Below are 18,941 nucleotides of genomic sequence, written 5' to 3' on the forward strand. Positions count from 1 at the left end.
ATATAGAGGAAAAATGATATTTTCCTGGTGTTTGTTTCTCAGAGGGGAAAAAGTTAAGGATGTGATAACATCATAATCCTCATTCTTTGTCACTACATTTCTTATCAGAGTGATTGAATTAATTGCAAATCTTATTCCCCCTGCCCCCTGTTCCCAGTTTAATATGTATGAGAGTGGTTAACCTCAGCGTTTAAAAAAGGACAATCTGAGGGGCTTCCCTGGTGGCACAGTGGTTGAGAGTCCGCCTGCTGATTTAGGGGACACGGGTTCGTGCCCTGGTCCAGGAAGATCCCACATGCCACGGAGCGGCTGGGCCCATGAGCAACGGCCGCTGAGCCTGCGCGTCTGGAGCCTGTGCTCCGCAACGGAGGCCCACACACCACAAAAAAAAAAAAAAAAAAAAAAAAAAGGACAATCTGTATTTGCCTTGTATGTTTTCCTTCAAGTGTTATAAAATATCCAAAGTTTTAGACAAATTAGAAGCAATCTTTATTACTCAGTGTTTCTGTATTACTGAAGTCAGGTTCAGCTGCTCGCCTCTTGAAAGCCAGTACTTGAGAGGCAAGTGTTGGTTGGAAAAGGAAAGTTTGCTTTAGGAGCCCGGCAGTCTGGGCAGAAGGCGGACTCGTGTCCAAAAACCAACTTCAAAGATTCTGCTCAACCGTGAAAGTTTTTAAAGGGTGAATCATTTGGGGGGGGGGGGGTCAGAGTCTTCCTTATCTTCCACTGTGTACCTTTCTTCTGATTGGTTGGTGGTGAGATAACCAGGCAGTGTTCCAGGAATCCTGTGTTCAACCTGAAGTTACTGTCCTCCACCTGGGTAGGGGCCTTAGTTCCTGCAGAAGAACTCAAAGGTATTTTGTTACGTATATTCCTTGAGGAGGCATCAGGACCCCGCCCCATGGCTGCAGTATTGTTTCTTGATTGCTCCTGCTTTGTTTCTGGGTTCCCTCCCTTCCCTGAAAAGCGACTGTTTGAATCTGCCCTTTGGAACTAAGGGAAGGTCAAGGAGGCTGAATGAAGCCTATTTCCTACAAACTAGAAACGGGGGACCCAGAAAGGATTTTTACCTAGGAGTGCCCCATGGGGTCTTGTTCCATTTCATCTGGAATAATATTTGTCTACATATTCCCAGGTCTATCATAAAGTTCTTAAAAATGATTATTAATTTTTAAAGCATATACAGACTATGAAATTGGTAGAAATTTTCTCCTTCAGTCATAGTAGAGTACGTACATAGGTGTGAAACAAACTCACGGTGTGTGCCTTGATCATAGTGTCATTGTTTCATTGTTTACACACTCATTTGTCATATTTCATATATATATATATATATGTTTAGTTTTGTGGTTGTTTCCAGTGCGTTGCTGGGACTTAGTATATGTGCTGGGTAACAGATCTTCAAAGCGTGCAGTGGTTAATGTGTTTGTGTGTCCTTCTTTTAGTTGTGTACTGTTCTAATTGAAAGCCTATTACATGTACCCGTGGAAAGAAATTTGAAGAGTTGTTAAAGAAATACAAACCTCAGTAACCTGGCAGTTATTTCCAGAAGGGTCTGTGAGAGAGCGAGGAGGAGGGAGCTGTGGCGGGGGGGAGCGCTAGTTGGAGTATTCCTGCTCTGCAGGATGTTATAATTTACTAATGGTTAAAAACATGAAAGAACCTTGTATTTATTTAAACATAACGTCCATGTTTAATGAGTAGCGCCCAGGGGTTGACATCATCTGGTGGTGGCAAATTTGGGGGATTATAATAAAAATTGGTTCTTTTTTTAATTTAATCTGCTTTAGTTTAGAACATAAAGCGCATTTCCCCAAAGATAGCCTTTGCAACAATTATTTAAACAAGAGATTTCAGGGAAGTAGTAAACTTTTTCGATTGGTTTGGTCTTTAATGCTAGCTACGGGGAGCAATTACTTGGATTATCATTTTGACATAATTTTTCACCCAGCAATCCTTTTGAAAGTATTGTTTGCTTCGATTGAAACATTGAAATACTTCCTCCTGCCCGCAGTGCCCTAGATTAAAAGAGAGAGAAACACAGGCAAACCAACATGTAAAATTGGGTCAGTCGTCATTCAGGGGCCTGTGTGCCAGTGGTCTGGATTGTGTAGAGTTGGGAGTCGCAGGAAGTCCACAGAGAGACAGCAAATTGCTGCACCCTCTGTGCTTGGTGGACAAAAAGAGGATTAGGGCCCTGAGGAATCCAAGACAGTAAGCGTCTCACAAAGAGGAAAGGAATCTTGTGTCACTGTTGGCAGTTGTGGATGTTGATAGGAATAAGGGATCAGGATTGGAACAAGAGTATTTAGTTGGTTTATAGCCCCTGGCCAGTTAGGAGAATGGGCTGGGACTTGTTGCTCCCCCTTGGAAAAGGTCTGGGAGGGCTGTGGGTTTTAGAAAAAATGAACGGGAGTGTGGGTGAAGGTAGAGTACTGAGGTGGCATTGAATGTTGCTGGTGAGTATTTTTTGTTTTATAACTTATTTTAATTTTTACTTTTTTTTTTTTTTTTTTTTGGCGGTACGCGGGCCCCTCACTGTTGTGGCCTCTCCCGTTGTGGAGCACAGGCTCCGGACGCGCAGGCTCAGCGGCCATGGCTCACGGGCCCAGCCGCTCTGCGGTATGTGGGATCTTCCCGGACCAGGGCACGAACCCACGTCCCCTGAATCAGCAGGCGGAGTCTCAACCACTGCGCCACCAGGGAAGCCCCATTGTTTTAATTTTTATAAATTTATTTTATTTATTTTTGGCTGTGTTGGGTTTTCATTGCCACACACGGGCTTCCTCTAGTTGCGGTGAGCACGGGCTGCTCTTCGTTGTGGTGCACAGGCTTCTCATTGCGGTGGTTTCTCTTGTTGCGGAGCACGAGCTTTAGGCGCACGGGCTTTAGTAGTTGTGGCACGCAGGCTCAGTAGTTGTGGCTCGTGGGCTCTAGAGCGCAGACTCAGTAGTTGTGGCGCACGGGCTCAGTTGCTCCGCGGCATGTAGGATCTTCCTGGACCAGGGCTCGAACCCGTGTCCCCTGCATTGGCAGGTGGATTCTTAACCACTCCGCCACCAGGGAAGCCCCTGCTTGTGAGTTCTATGGGTGTTGTTTGTAGTCCACCCATACCTGTGGAATTAGAATCACCAGTGAGGTACCCGTTTCCTGTTTCACATGTGACATGCTATTACAGTGAAGTTATGATTATGTAATGTATTATGATTATACGAATGTGGTTCTGATTATATAATGTAAACAGCTACACTTGAGATGAAGATGTGGAAATGAGATTTTTTTCACTTCATGAATGGAGATGTATATATATATTTTTAAATTTTTATTTATTTTTATATATCCATATGTACACACATACACATAAACACTTTTTTTCTTTCTCACAGAAACCAAAAAAGGAGTTGGTAGCAGTTTTGTTAAATATTTCCCCCCCACCACTAGTTAACAGATTTCAGGTGCAAATACACTTTCATTAGCCAAATTCAAATATCTCTGTCAGTCACCCACCACTAGAGAGTGTGGAGTGTGGCTTTGATTTGCCCCCTCGTTTTCATGGTAACTAGATGTTCCATTTTCCAGCTCTGTCTTTGAACAGTGTTTCTGGTTTGGTCTTGAAATGATACTGCAATTGTCCTTCCAAATTATCTTCTTTTGTGTGGGTGTAGTTGTAGATCTGTCTCAGAGTTTTGTTCAGGATAGTACATTTTAGAATTTGAACTAGAGGAGACTTTCCCCTTTGACTTAAGCCACCTCTGTGGGGCAGAAACACCTCTGTGTTAATTGCTCTGCAATCCAGTGAAGCAGAAGCAGGTGGTTGAGCTAAGGAGAATGCTTGCTAAGAAGAGGAAAGAAACTGTTGTAGATCCGAATTTTAGCTCCAGCATGGTAAAAGATACCAGTCAATCTTCTACCATCTTTTCCCTTTCATTGGCTCTCGTGCTGCCACATTTGGCTTCACTTTTGTTTTCCAAATGAGTTTATTAGTTTTGCCATTTTGCATATGGCTGGGTTAACCCTGGAAAGACTGCTCTGGGAAACACTCTTGACATTTCAAATAGAAACAAAGCTTGAGACAGAGTTTCGGGCCATCCCTGTGAGCCCCTCCAGCATAGGCCAAAGCATCAGACTCTCATTCCCCCGTGAAGAGGGAAGCGTAAAGTGGTACAATGTGGAGGCATCTCCGGATTTTTCTTGCCTGTACTTCCGGTGGGGCTGATTTGGAAATCTGCTCTATCTCTCCTTTCTTGCCTGCAGGCTGGTGGCTCTCAGGTCATCTTTACTAACCCTCTGGAGATAGTCAAGATTCGCCTGCAGGTAGCTGGAGAGATCACCACAGGACCCAGGGTCAGTGCCCTGAATGTGCTCCGGGACCTGGGACTCTTTGGTCTGTATAAGGTGAGTAGATTCCCTTGGGTTATCTCAGTAGAGAGGTTGCAATGTACTCAATAGAAATGTGAAAAAATGTGGAACCAGACTTCTCCCCCGCCAAATGGAAAAGGAATCTTGTCCAGCAGGGTGGTCCCTGGAGTAGAAAATCAAACAAAAAGGAAAAACCAGGACATTTCTATTAGAGGCATTGGGATATACAAACACGCTCTCCTGTTGTCATCTTCAGGCCTTTATGAAGCTGCCAGCAGGGAGGCCAGCCCTGCAGACCAGCTGGCTGCAGGCTCACAGCCTTTTATTTGATGGTGGGTTTGGGAAGTTTCTTTGGTGTTCTTTTGGGGCTGGTTTAGGACTTCAAAATAGTCTTACGTTTATTTTGAGTCTGAGTTATCTCTATTGTTATCTTCCCAGTAGGAGCTTCTCTTTGTCTTAATATTTGACCACAGTGAAACAGTAGTAGAGTTTGGTAGGATTCAGGTCTTTAAGAAGTTAAGTGGTGGGATTTGTCAATAATGAATTCCATTTAAAAACACAAAACCAAACCAAACCAGGGTGTACTGTACTTTAGCAAAACGCCAGTCAACAGATTCCTTCCCCACAGGTGTACTTACTCCCATCATTACACATCAGATGTAATGGAGCAGAAGCTATTATTTTTCTTAAACAAGGAAGAATATTTCTTTCTATTCTTTTGCCTGGTATAAAGGGGGTATACGTAAATTTAGCTTTTATAGACAACTGTGTTTCCACAGCATCTGACTCATTTATAGATCCATCACAGTAGAAATGTGTAAATTGGCTTCTGTAGCTACAAATTGGAAATTAGAAATTCTCTAGGTTAGAATCACACAGCTACAAGGCTCTTAGGAGACCAGTAAACCAATGATGCCTATCCTGAGAGAGTTTTGTACATATTCCCTCCCCTCTGCCCCCAGCTTCCATCCTTTTTGGAATTCCCTTTGAGAGCTGATTTGATTAAAGTTGTTTCTCTCTGTATCATCTTTCAGAGAGTCCCAGGAATTTTTTTTTTTTAATGTTTGAGTTTGTCTTTTAAAAACAGAGCCATCGGGGAAACAAGTACCAAAGACGGAGTTTTTGCCTGGCTAGCTAAAGCCTGGGGAGTAGAATAGTGGGGTTGAGGAAGGTGTTCATTGCGACCTCAGTCACTGAGACAAGCTGTACCTGGCTGGATTTCTACTCCCAGGGAAATTTCCTGCTAAAATATTTTGTCTGGGTTTCCCCCGTCCTCTGCTATTTAGGACATGGGGAATGAGGAGGGAAGATTGGTGGTTTCTTTTTCCCCTTCCCTAAAATAGTCACTTTCCTTTTCCACTGCTCCTGTCCATAGCTTCTTACCTGGTACTTCAGGGACTCAAAGCTGCGGTGGGTTGAATTGGTAATTTGTTAGTTTTGGGGGCTGCCTTTGCTGGTTGCTTTGAAATCAAGCTATTAATATTGGGTTTCTAAGTCTGTTCCCACCCACACGCCCTCCCCCTGGCACTCACCAAAGCCAAACAGAACAAGCAGCCTAGAGATTTGAGCATTGAATTTTTATTAACCTTAAAATCTGAATCTATACTGGAAATGCCAGAAAATGCTTAGTTGTCAGAATACCATCATTACCCAGTTAACTAACTCTAGGACTCCTGGGTCCACCAGTGTTTCTCAAACTTTGAGCCGTGTCTCTCTACTTCCCTGTGCCCGGCTGGTTCTCCCATTTCCCTTCCACATCAGTCCCAAAGCTGTTTGAGGGACATCTCAGGCTTGTCACCCTGGATCCCTGGTGGGCATTCACACCTTGTTTACACAACTGTTTTGCACTGTTTCCTCACTGTGTGACAGGGTGCCAAAGCGTGCTTCCTCCGAGACATTCCCTTCTCTGCAATCTATTTTCCTGTTTATGCTCACTGCAAACTACTTCTGGCTGATGAACACGGACACGTGGGAGGTATATATCTCCTTACAGCTGGAGCCATGGCAGGTAACTACAATATTTTTTTTAAACCAAAAGAGTCCCCGCCTCCCCCTACGTTCTCTTTAAGAAGTACAGAATCTGTATGTGCTTTCCCCCTTTATTTCTGGAAAGGTTATTGTTTGTATCTGACTTAGTTTAAATATGATCCCTTTTTCTCCTTTGCGAGGTGTGCTGTAATTCTGATGAGAGTTAATTTCATTTGCATAATGTGGATAAACAGCTTAATGCAGCTTAGCAACTTAGAGCCAAATTAGCTCTGCCCATCTCAATTGGGCTTTCATCAGTAACGTGTTCCTTAGCCTCCTCTACCCCTGAAACCTTGGGTGCAGCCAGCTAAGCATTCAGGTGGAAAAATTCTTCATCAAACCAGTTGCTTTGTTGTACCTCATCCTGACGCACAGGTCTAAGCATGCTCTCACTTTCTAATTCTGTATATTGGAATCAACACGATTTGGCTCAAAATCGAGTTTGCTTCAGGAAGCTGTTCCTGTTCCTTCTGCCATCGTCCTCATCAGACCAAAGTGAGCCGTACTTCCCCAGCACACACCTTGCACTCCGTTGGCGTCTCTTCTCTGTCGCTTAACACTTTTTGTCTTGTATTAATGGTTGTTTGCATAAGTTTTACCCCCTGTACTGGACTGGAAGCTCCTTGAGGGCAGGGGTTTCATTCTGTTCATCCTTGCCTTCCCTACGTGGCCAACATAGTAATAATAGGAGCTCAGTAAATGTTAACGGAACGAATGAAAATCCTCATCTGGTCTAAGATACCGGATTTAAGCACAGAAGAGATTCCATCTGAAAGAGGAGCCCAACAAGTGCAGGAAGGTACTAAGACACTTCCTCCTGATCTCATGCTCCAGCCTTCCTCTTGAGCTGTGAGGGAGCTGACTCGGGATAGAAGGGGAGGACCAGGCGTCCTTTGTTGCACCAGCCCTCAGATGTGACAGAAGAAGGAAAGGGCGCATGTGTGCTCCCCGTTACAGCTGGTCAGGGAGAGAAACGGGCAAGGTGAATGAGCACAAACCCAGGGCTGTCCCTAGGTGCTTAGGGTGGCTCTTACCACTTGGCTCCTGGCACTGCTGTGTGGCTCACTGGGCACCTTCTCCTCTGGTTTGCTGGCTAAGCACAGCAGGATAGCCCGAGCACTCCCTGGAGTGTGGTGTGTGGCAGGAGCCCTTGCTTCCAGGGGTGTCGGGTGGGCATGTTACTCTTCTCATCCACAATGATAGGGAATGACTTGTGATGATCAAGAAACTCTCCCAGGGAGCCTTGAGCTCTTATTTGGGACAGTCACTTGCAGTTATAATTTGAAAGCCAGTAAAGCTGCCTGCTCAGTCTTGGCACCGAGTGTTCATCCAGTTCCTTTTGGGTGTTCACCAAAGCCTCCCCATTTTAAGTGAGGGCCAGCAAATCTTCCCCCCAGTCTTTTCTCTCTGCTGTCCAGGCAGCAGCAAAGAACAGTCTTATCATGGACAGGCGTTTTGCCAGTGGGTGACGGAACCAAGTAAACATTTTCATGGAACTGTCAGCACCAGCTTCTTGCCCACAGACATTCGATGTCAGTTTTCAGAATGAGAGATGAATTGTTCTAATTTTTACCTGTAAAGCTTTGCTGGCAGGCACTGAGAACATTCAGAATTCAGAACATTCCAAAGGCGGCAGTTTACCTAGTTCTGTCTGAACAATGTAGAGGGCTCTGCGGGGGGATGTTTGGCTCGTCTCTAACAGAACCCGCCCCCCCCCAGAGTCACGGCCCCATCTGCCTAGTGACCATTCGGTGATATTCAGGCCAAATTGAATTTCTTCCCCCTGAGGAAGATTATCTTGCTCCTTTGTTCCCTGTTTTGTTTTATAAGTGAAAGGTGTGGTTGTGAAATCCATCTCGTGTGTCCTGCTGCTGCTGAATCTTAACATGGCCCCGGGGAGCTGGGGCACAGGGGACGGATGACAAGGCCTTTTCATGATCAGTTCCCTTACGTTCCTTAACTGCCTGCCTGGCCTCCTCTGCTTCAGTTGTAATGACTTCTGTCATGTAAGCACGTCTGAAAGGGGCACAGTCAGCTCTCAAGTTAGCCCCTCAAACGGGTGAGTGGATATATGAGTGTTGATATTCACCTTGCACAGTAAGGTGACAGGAATCAGCAAAAAACACTACAGCTTGGTATCAGATATATTTAGCAGCTCATTAAATTGGCATTATCCTCATTTTTTCTATTATATAGGAATACTGTATCTTATTTAAGAAAAGAAAGGAGGTAAAATAATTGAAACCTAAAGAACACTTGGGGATTGTCCTAGTCATGTTGCTGCATTTTTTTCCTCTCACAGTTCTTCGGGATCATGCAATATAGAGTGATTTTCCTAATTCAGAAAGGAAAAAAAGAGCTTTGCCCTGACCCCATTGAAGCAGCTAATAGGCTTATAGATCCTTTTTCCATTAGCACCCAGGTATCTATTTAAGAAGCTTCTAGTTAAAGCTGCTAATTGTATTGTTAGTTTTAGCAGTATGTCTCTCCTTTGTTAAGGCACTTTGGATGAATTAAATGTGCCTTTCTCCCGAAAGGTGTGCCTGCCGCTTCTCTGGTGACCCCTGCTGATGTCATCAAGACAAGACTGCAGGTGGCCGCCCGCGCTGGCCAAACGACCTACAGTGGTGTCATCGACTGTTTCAGGAAGATACTCCGGGAAGAAGGGCCCTCTGCATTTTGGAAAGGGACCGCAGGTAGGGGCTGGGGCCATGTGGAAAGGCTGGCATTGGGGTCCTGGTCCCATTACTGGTTGTCTTTGCCGTAGTCATCCTGCTGCTAACTGCCCCAGTCTTTCTCTTTCAGCTCGAGTGTTTCGATCCTCTCCCCAGTTTGGTGTTACTTTGGTCACCTATGAACTTCTCCAGCGGTGGTTTTACATTGATTTTGGAGGCCTGTAAGTGCAGCTTTTCAACTCCCTTATAAAGAAAGCACCAAAACCCCAAACAGGTCTTTGTTCAGCCTACTAAGGCAGCTTTGGAACAGAAACTGACAGGACAGAGGATCCTGCAGGACCAACACATTTAAAACAGACAGTGGACTTGAGAAGCTTCAGTGTCGGAGGAGTAAGACCTTGGCAGGGTGACATCATACAAGTATTAAGCAGTTACTTGGGGAAAGTTTAGGGAGGCAGCAAATTAAAATGTAACGTGAAGAACTGTCTTCTACGTGTAGGCAGATACTGAGCTTCATGGATTTAGCTCCTTATTTGGATTTTATTATATATGGCCTTTTCTCCAGAAGTAATATAAATTTGTATTAGTTACACTTTTGTAAACTTTCTAAGACTCAGTGAAGCCCTTTCACACCCCCAAGATTTCATGATTCACCATAATTTATTCTTAGATAGGTATAGACATTCTTAGAACTGATTTACTGCAAAAAAAAAAAAAAAAAAATTCAAAGAGAGGTTATGCCCATGGACAAAATCACTGGTGACATTTAGGCCAGAAACTGGGCCTTTTGAAGCTTAGTACTTGAAGCTTGTGCTGTGGACAAGAGGAATCACTTGAATTTGCTGGCGAAGGTTTTACCCAAAGGAAGCAATTACCAGCTTTTCAGCAGAAGATCAAATTCTGTATCTGAGTCTTTTCCTCATAAACCTGTGAACCCCTTTCCTGCTCAGAAGCCAAGTAGGGAATTAGCTGTTGAACCAAAAAGTAGAGGGACTTAACACAAAGAAAGTAAGAACAGCAGTCTCACAATTCCAGGCTTTTCTATACTTTTACATCCTGGAGAAGTAAGAATTATATCTATTTCTCTTTAAGTAATTTTAGTAATAACCTTCGTGAGTCTCTTACCTTAAAAGTTAGCTTTTAAAATTATGTCAAAATAAAAGAAAGATGTAAATTTTCTATGATTAATTTATGCTTAGTGTAAAAAAATTGGGAAAACAAAAAGAGAAAAGAGAAAATCATCCGTATTCCTACTTCCCAGAGTAGTGATATTTGAATGTATTTTTTCTGGTCTCTTTTCTGTGGATCTGTATATGTATATGAAATTGAAGCCATTTCTCTTAATCAAATATGTGAATGTGTTGCTTTCAAAGTAGCTATAAATAATGACTAATGCAGCATAAATGACAAGGAACTCATTGGACAGACACTCTTCTTTGAGGCACGTGGGTCAGATTGAAAGTGTTCAGTAGTTTTCCATCTTTATCAGTCTCGAGCCCACTAACCATTGGCTTTCCCTATCAACAGCAAACCCTCTGGCTCAGAACCAACACCTAAGTCGCGCATCGCAGACCTTCCTCCTGCCAATCCCGACCACATCGGCGGATACAGACTCGCCACAGCCACTTTTGCTGGCATCGAAAACAAGTTTGGCCTTTATCTCCCCAAATTTAAACCTCCTAGTGTTGCTGTGGCTCAGCCAAAGGTGGCGGCGGCAGCTCAGTGATGAGACAACCCTCGAGTGCGGCAAAATGGCGCCCTAGAGAGAGAGGCCTAGGAGAGCAGCCCCGTAACGCATCCAGTCAGCTGCATGGTGCTGACTGAGCTGAGGGGTCAAACTATTCTTTCTATATGACATATACATATATTTGTTTATAAACTAATCATTTGCCCAGGAAAAAAAAAATACAACGCAGTTTGAACCTTTAGTTTTATGTGTTGAAACGTTTTCTAAGCCTTGGCATGAGTTACTGTCCTAGACTGCTTCGCACAGCTTGCACTTCTAGTGACTGTACATATTGTACATCTTTGTACAGAGACATCTTGGCACCTCATCCCGACAAATCACATTTATAGAATGTAATGCAGTTCTGAGTGGCTTGAAATGTACAGAATGTTTTGAAAGCGCTTTATGAAGAATTACACGAAAATAAATGTATTGAAATTAAATTCATTCTCTTATTGGTGACTTACGGAAATAAAGCATTCAGTATTGGATGTATTTAATTCCTAGCTTGTTTTCCCTTCTGGAATAAAAAGGTATTTGCTGATAAGAGGCATAATGAGACAAAGTGCTGAGACCATTGAAGAAGAGACCCTTTGGAACAGATGCATGCCAGTGGATGCCGGAGGACCAGGTTAATGACGTGTGTGTGTACTGATAGGTTTCTATTTATATTTCACGTGTGTATAGATTCTCCTCTGTTCATCAATCAAAAGGCATTTCCTAGACAGCTCCTCTCCTGCCAGTGTGCATATGGAAACAGGGATGTCTCCAGCATTACTGGCTTCGTTTTGCCTTCCTCTGACACAGCAAGGCAAGGGCCTAGCTTTCAAAAGAGTAAAGAATACTTTGGCAATTTTCCTTCATATGGATATGATTCCAATCAAAAATAAAATGCACACCAAAATATATGCATGGAGTTGGATTTTCCTTCATAAAGGTACCGATAGTACTTTTTATTTTGATTCACTACCGATTCCCAATAACTAATGATCAGGTTTCCCTCTTTCCCACTTTTATAGGAAATCATTTGATTTGGAAAGGGCTGTGGTGGAGTGAGAGGAGTGCAGAAGAAAGAGAAAAGCTGTATCTCATAATTTGGTGGGGTCTAGGCTCTTCATTATGAATCCAAATACAAACTTATTCCAAAAGTCACTCACCAAGGGTGTGATTGCTAATTTAGATCTAAACATGCATCTTGACAGCCACATCAACACTTTGCTCTGGTTGTGATTTGATGTATAGCATCAGAATTTATTTACTTTAGCAAAGTGCTTTGGGAAAACATTATTGCTATTGCCAATGAGCCGGCATGAGAATGTATGCAAATATTTTCAAGGGGTGAGCCTGGAGCTGGACCAAGTCACTTAATATCCTACACGTGGTTCATCAACTGATGGCTGACAGCCCTGTAGCACACTATAGGCTCTCTCGAGGCCCTCCAGGAACAAAAGAATTCCCTTCGAAAGCAAGTTATTTCCAAATGTATTCAGCTGTTCTCACTGGAATGGAATAAATAGCAATACAGTTGTTTTGCTATTACCACCGGTTAAAAGTAAGCAAGTAGTCCACGGATATGTCCTTGCAAAAGTTTCAGGACCAAAAAAAAAAAAAAAAAAAAATATATATATATATATATATATACACACACATATATATATATAGAAAGAGAGAGAGAGAGATGTGAAAGTACCCTCTTTACCCTGCTTCTCCCTTTACCCTCCCTGCCCCAGAGGTAATCACTGCTAACAGGTTAGAGTATAAATTTGTGGTCTGTTTTTCATACATATATATGTATATAAATGTGTGTACATATTTATATTTTAATAACAGGATTATGCTATGTATGTGTTGTTCTGTGACTTGCTTTTGTTCTCTTGAAGTCTTTAAGATCTTTCCAGGTCAGTTCACAAAGATTAATTTTTAACAGCTGCATAGTATTCCAGTGTATGGGTTATGATACTTTTCACAAAAACTCCCTTATTGACATTTATTCATTTTTTCACTATTGCAAGCAATGCTGCAGTGAACAGTAAACATCTTTGTACACGTATTTTGAGTACACGTGCTAGTATTTCATTAGGATGGATATTTCAAATTGGAATTGGTATTTCACGAGATAATGGGTTTTACATTTTTATATATATTGTCACATTGTTCTTCAAAAAGGCTTTACTAATTTACTTTCCTTCTGACAGCATATGCAGAATGCCTATTTCTTTGCAACTGCAGCAAAAATGGATATTGTCAGTCTTTTACGTTTTAGGCAAATCGTGATAGGTGTTTTAGTTTTCATTTTACTAATTACTAGTGAGGTCAAATATCTTTCCATATTTACTATCTGTGTATCTGATTACTATGGTGCGATATACAGAAAATACATGAAACATCTATGTGTATATGTATACACAGACACACACATAGATATTTTTTAAACAGACAGTCATAAAGTGAACACCCATGTAACTACCCAGGTCAAGAAAGAACATTTCTAATACTTTAGAAGTTCCCCCGCAGGATCCTCCCATCATAACCCCTGCTGTCGTCCTTAACACCATCCCTGCTCTTCATTTCTTTGCTTTCCTTTATAGTTTTACCACCCACGTACACATTCCTAAACACAGTTTAGTTCCTGTTTTTGAAATTTATGTGAATCAAATTATACTGTATACTTTTGCTTCCTTTTCTAAACATTATGATTCATCCCTATAAATTGCTATATAAGCTATGATTTGCTTATTCCATTGTATGAATATATTACAACTTATTTTGCCATTTTACTCTGGACATCTGGGTGGTTTCCAGTTTGGGTATATTACAGGCTCTGGATGTTTTGTATGTGTGTTTTGGAGTATGCATTTTTAAAAGGATATATACCTAAGAGCAGAACCACAGAGGCACAAGGTTTATAAGATTCAACTTAGCTAGATCATGCCAAACTATTTCCCAGAGGTGCCCGTACTGATTTACATTCCTTCAAGAGTGTATTGGCTCTTTAAGTTTTACCAATCTGTCGAGTGTATAATGTTATCTTGTGATTTTAATTAGCATTTTCCTTATATCAGATGAGGCTGACACCTTTTATATGTTCATATATATTGCCACATTGTTCTTCAAAAAGACTTTACTAATTTACTTTCCACCTCATAGCATGTGAGAATGCCTGTAAGTTTATTGGCTATTTGGATTTCATCTTTGGTGAGTGAAATGTGTGTTCAGGTTTTGTCCATTTTTCTTAATAATTGGCAGGGGGTTCTTTATATGTTCGGGATACTATTCCTTTATGAGTGGTGTTACAAAATCTTTTCCCAGTTTGTGGCTTGTCTTTTCACAATGTTTTGATTAACATGTTAATTTTAGTATGTTCAAATACATCAGTTTTCCCTTATGGGTAGCATGGTTTATATTTCACTTAAATTTTTTTCTCTCTCCAGGTTATGAATATGGCTGATATTTTCTTCTTAAATGCTTTATTAGTTTTGCCTCTCTCACAGAAGTTTCATCCTACTTGGAACTGTCTTTGGCATGTGGTATGAGGTAATTTATTATTATTATTTTTTGCTTCTTTATATGGTTAGTCTGTTGTCCCAGCACCATTGGTTGAAAAAAACCTTCCTTTTCTTACTGCTTTGAAGTGCTTTCTCTGTTATATATTAAGCATTGATATATGCAAAGATTTATTTCTGGCCTTTTAATTTTGTTTTATTGGTCTTCTGTGCTGTATACACTCTCTTCATTACTATATCTTTTAAAAAAGTTTTGATATATGGTATAGCAAGTCCTTTCACCTTGTTCTTCAAGAGCTCGTGGCTCTTCTTGGTTCTTTGTTCTTCCATATCCATTTTAAAAACAGCTTGTCAATTTCCTCCCCAAAACTAAAAAAACAAACCAAACACATTGAGATTTTGATTGGAGTTGCCATGATTCTGCAGGGCATTTGGAGAGAATTAATGTTATTATTATTGGACCTTCTAATCCATGAACATGTTGTATCACTTATTTAAGTCTTTTTAATGTCTTTTTTTTTTTTTTTTTTTTTTTTTTGAGGTACGTGGGCCTCTCACTGTTGTGGCCTCTCCCGTTGCGGAGCACAGGCTCCAGACGCGCAGGCTCAGTGGCCATGGCTCACAGGCCCAGCCGCTACGTGGCATGTGGGATCTTCCCAAACCGGGGCACGAACCCGTGTCCCCTGCATCGACAGGCGAACTCTCAACCACTGCGCCACCAGGGAAAACCTATTTAAGTCTTTTTAATGTTTTTTTTTTAAACATCTTTATTGGAGTATAATTGCTTTACAATGGTGTGTTAGTTTCTGCTGTATAAGAAAGTGAATCAGCTATGCGTATATATATATCCCCATGTCCCCTCCCTCTTGCACCTCTCTCCCACCCTCTCTATTCCACCCCTCTAGGGGGTCACAAAACACCGAGCTGATCTCCCTGTGCTATGCAGCTGCTTCCCCCTAGCTATCTATTTTACATTTGGTAGTGTATATATGTCAATGCTACTCTCTCACTTTGTCCTAGCTTACCCTTCCCCTCTCCCCATGTCCTCAACTCCATTCTCTACGTCTGCGTCTTTATTCCTGTCCTGCCCCTAGGTTCATTAGAACCTTTCTGGTTTTTTAGATTCCATATATATGTGTTAGCATATGATATTTGTTTTTCTCTTTCTCACTTCACTCTGTATGACAGACTCTAGGTCCATCCACCTCATTAAAAATAACTCAATTTCGTTTCTTTTTATGGCCGAGTAATATTCCATTGTATACATGTGCCACATCTTCTTTATCCATTCATCTGTCAGTGGACACTTAGGATGCTTCCATGTCCTGGCTATTGTAAATAGTGCTGCCATGAACATTGTGGTACATATCTCCTTTTGAATTGTGGTTTTTTTCAGGATATATGCCCAGTAGTGGGATTGCTGGGTCACATGGTAGTTCTGTTTTTAGTTTTTAAAAACTACTTCATACTGTCCTCCTTAGTGGCCGTATCAATTTACATTCCCACCAACAGTGCAAGAGGGTTTCCTTTTCTCCACACCCTCTCCAGCATTTATTCTTTGTAGGTTTTTTGATGATGGCCATTCTGACTGGTGTGAGGTGATACCTCATTGTGGTTTTGATTTGCATTTCTCTAATGATTGGTGATGTTGAGCAACCTTTCACGTGTTTCTTGGCAATCTGTATGTCTTCTTCGGAGGAATGTCTATTTAGGTCTTCTGCCCATTTTTGGATTGGGTTGTTTGTTTTTTTGATATTGAGCTGCATGAGCTGCTTGTATATTTTGGAGATTAATCCTCTGTCAGTTGCTCAGTTTCCAAATATTTTCTCACATTCTGAGGGTTATCTTTTCATCTTGTTTATGGTTTCGTTTGCTGTGCAAAAGCTTTTAAATTTCATTAGGTCCCATTTGTATATTTTTGCTTTTATTTCCATTTTTCTAGGAGATGGGTCAAAAAGGATCTTGCTGTGATGTATGTTATAGAGTGTTCTGCCTATGTTTTCCTCTAAGAGTTTTATAGTGTCTGGCCTTACATTTAGGTTTTTAATCCATTTTGAGTTTCTTTTTGTATATGATGTTAGGAAGTGTTCTAATGTCATTCTTTTACATGTAGTTGTCCAGTTTTCCCAGCACCACTTAGTGAAGAGGCTGTCTTTTCTCCATTGTATATTCTTGCCTCCTCTATCAAAAATAAGGTGACCATATGTGTGTGGGTTTATCTCTGGGCTTTCTATCCTGTTCCATTGATATATATTTCTGTTTTTGTGCCAGTACAATACTGTCTTGATTACTGTAGCTTTGTAATATAGTCTGAAGTCAGGGAGCCTGATTCCTCCAGCTCCATCTTTCTTTCTCAAGATTGCTTTGGCCATTCGGGCTCTTTTCTGTTTCCATACAAATTGTGACATTTTCTGTTCTAGTTCTGTGAAAAATGCCATTGGTAGTTTGATAGGGATTGCATTGAATCTATAGATTGCTTTGGGTAGTATAGTCATTTTCACAATGTTGATTCTTCCAATCCAAGAACATGGTATATTTCTCCATCTGTTTGTATTGTCTTTAATTTCTTTCATCAGTGTCTGCATACAGGTCTTTTGTCTCCTTAGGAAGGTTTATTCCTAGGCATTTTATTCCTTTTGTTGCAGTGGTAAATGGGATTGTTTCCTTAATTTCTCTTTCAGATTTTTCATCGTTAGTGTATAGGAATGCAAGAAATTTCTGTGCATTAATTTTGTATCCTGCTACTTTACCACATTCATTGATCAGCTCTAGTAGTTTTCTGGTAGCACCTTTAGGATACTCTATGTATAGTATCATGTAATCTGCAAACAGTGACAGCTTTGATTCTTCTTTTCCAATTTGGATTCCTTTTGTTTCTTTTTCTTCTCTGATGGCTGTGGCTAAAACTTCCAAAAGTATGTTGAGTAACAGTAGTGAGAGTTTGCAACCTTGTCTTGTTCCTGATCTTAGAGGAAATGGTTTCAGTTTTTCACCATTGAGAATGATGTTGGCTGTGGGTTTGTCATATATGGCCTTTATAATGTTGAGGTAGGTTCCCTCTATGCCCACTTTCTGGAGAGTTTTTATCATAAATTGGTGTTGAATTTTGTCAAAAGTTTTTTCTGCATCTATTGAGATCATCATGTGGTTTGTTAATATGATGTATCACATTGATTGATTTGTATATATTGAAGAATCCTTGCATTCCTGGGATAAACCCCAGTTGATCATGGTGTATGATCCTTTTAATGTGCTGTTGGATTCTGTTTGCTAGTGTTTTGTTGAGGATTTTTGCATGTATGTTCATCAGTGATATTGGTCTGTAGTTTTCTTTTTTGGTAACATCTTTGTCCGGTTTTGGTATCAGGGTGATGGTGGCCTCGTAGAGTGAGTTTGGGAGTGTTCCTCCCTCTGCTATATTTTGGAAGAGTTTGAGAAGGATAGGTGTTAGCTCCTCTCTGATAGAATTTGCCTGTGAAGCCATCTGGTCCTGGGCTTTTGCTTGTTGGAATATTTTTAATCATAGTTTCAATTTCATTGCTTGTGATTGGTCTGTTCATACTTTCTATTTCTTCCTGGTTCAGTCTTGGAAGGTCATACTTTTCTAACAATTCGTTATTATTTCCAGGTTGTCCATTTTATTGGCATATAGTTGCTTGTAGTAATCTCTCATGATCCTTTGTATTTCTGCAGTGTCAGTTGTTACTTCTCCTTTTTCATTTCTAATTCTGTTGATTTGAGACTTCTCCCTTTTTTTCTTGAGTCTGGCTAATGGTTTATCAATTTTGTTTACCTTCGCCAAGAACCAGCTTTTAGTTTTATTGATCTTTGCTATTGTTTCCTTCATTTCTTTTTCATTTATTTCCGATCTGATCTTTTATGATTTCTTTCCTTCTGGTAACTTTGGGTTTTTTTGGTTCTTTCTCTAATTGCTTTAGCTGTAAGGTTAGGTTGTTTATTTGAGATTTTTCTTGTTTCTAGAGGTAGGATTGTATTGCTATAAACTTCCCTCTTAGAACTGCTTTTGCTGCATCCCATAGATTTTGGGTCGTCGTGTTTTCATTGTCAGTTGTTTCTAGGTATTTTTTGATTTCCTCTTTGATTTCTTCAGTGATCTCTTGGTTATTTAGTAGCGTATTGTTTAGCCTCCATGTGTATGTATATTTTACAGTTTTTTTCTTGTAATAGATATCTAGTTTCATAGTGTTGTGGTCAGAAAAGATACTTGATACGATTTCAATTTTCTTAAATTTACCGAGGCTTGATTTGTGACCCAAGGTATGATCTATCCTGGAGAATGTTCCATGAGCACATGAGAAGAAAGTGTATTCTGTTGTTTTGGGATGTAATGTCCATAAATATCAATTAAGTCTATCTGGTCTAATGTGTCTTATTTATTGATTGATTTTTAATGAATGGGCAGCTTTTCTTTTTTTTAATATAAATTTATTTATTTATTTATTTTTGGCTGCATTGGGTCTTCGTTGCTGTGCACGGGCTTTCTCTAGTCGTGGTGAGTGGGGCTACTCTTTGTTGTGGTGCACGGGCTTCTCATTGCAGTGGCTTCTCTTGTTGTGGAGCATGGGCTCTAGGCACATGGGCTTCAGTAGTTGTGGTTCTCGGGCTCTAGAGTGCAGACTCAGTAGTTGT

The 18,941-nt window shown here is 40.9% G+C and overlaps 1 protein-coding gene across 3 annotated transcripts in view; it reads left to right on the forward strand.

Moving 5' to 3' along the window:
- SLC25A12 (solute carrier family 25 member 12) overlaps positions 1–11,283 on the forward strand; it is a 180,323-nt gene extending 169,040 nt beyond the window's left edge. For all 3 annotated transcript variants that reach the window (XM_067741537.1, XM_067741538.1, XM_067741539.1), the window contains 5 exons: positions 4,255–4,395; positions 6,229–6,367; positions 8,925–9,083; positions 9,193–9,283; positions 10,590–11,283. In XM_067741537.1, the coding sequence (XP_067597638.1) occupies positions 4,255–4,395; positions 6,229–6,367; positions 8,925–9,083; positions 9,193–9,283; positions 10,590–10,788 (729 nt within the window). In that variant the 3' untranslated portion in view covers positions 10,789–11,283. The remainder of the gene's footprint in view (positions 1–4,254; positions 4,396–6,228; positions 6,368–8,924; positions 9,084–9,192; positions 9,284–10,589) is intronic.
- Positions 11,284–18,941: the final 7,658 nt, after the last annotated feature.

Source organism: Pseudorca crassidens, chromosome 6 (genome assembly GCF_039906515.1).
Source record: "Pseudorca crassidens isolate mPseCra1 chromosome 6, mPseCra1.hap1, whole genome shotgun sequence".
Classification (NCBI taxonomy): Eukaryota; Metazoa; Chordata; class Mammalia; order Artiodactyla; family Delphinidae; genus Pseudorca; species Pseudorca crassidens.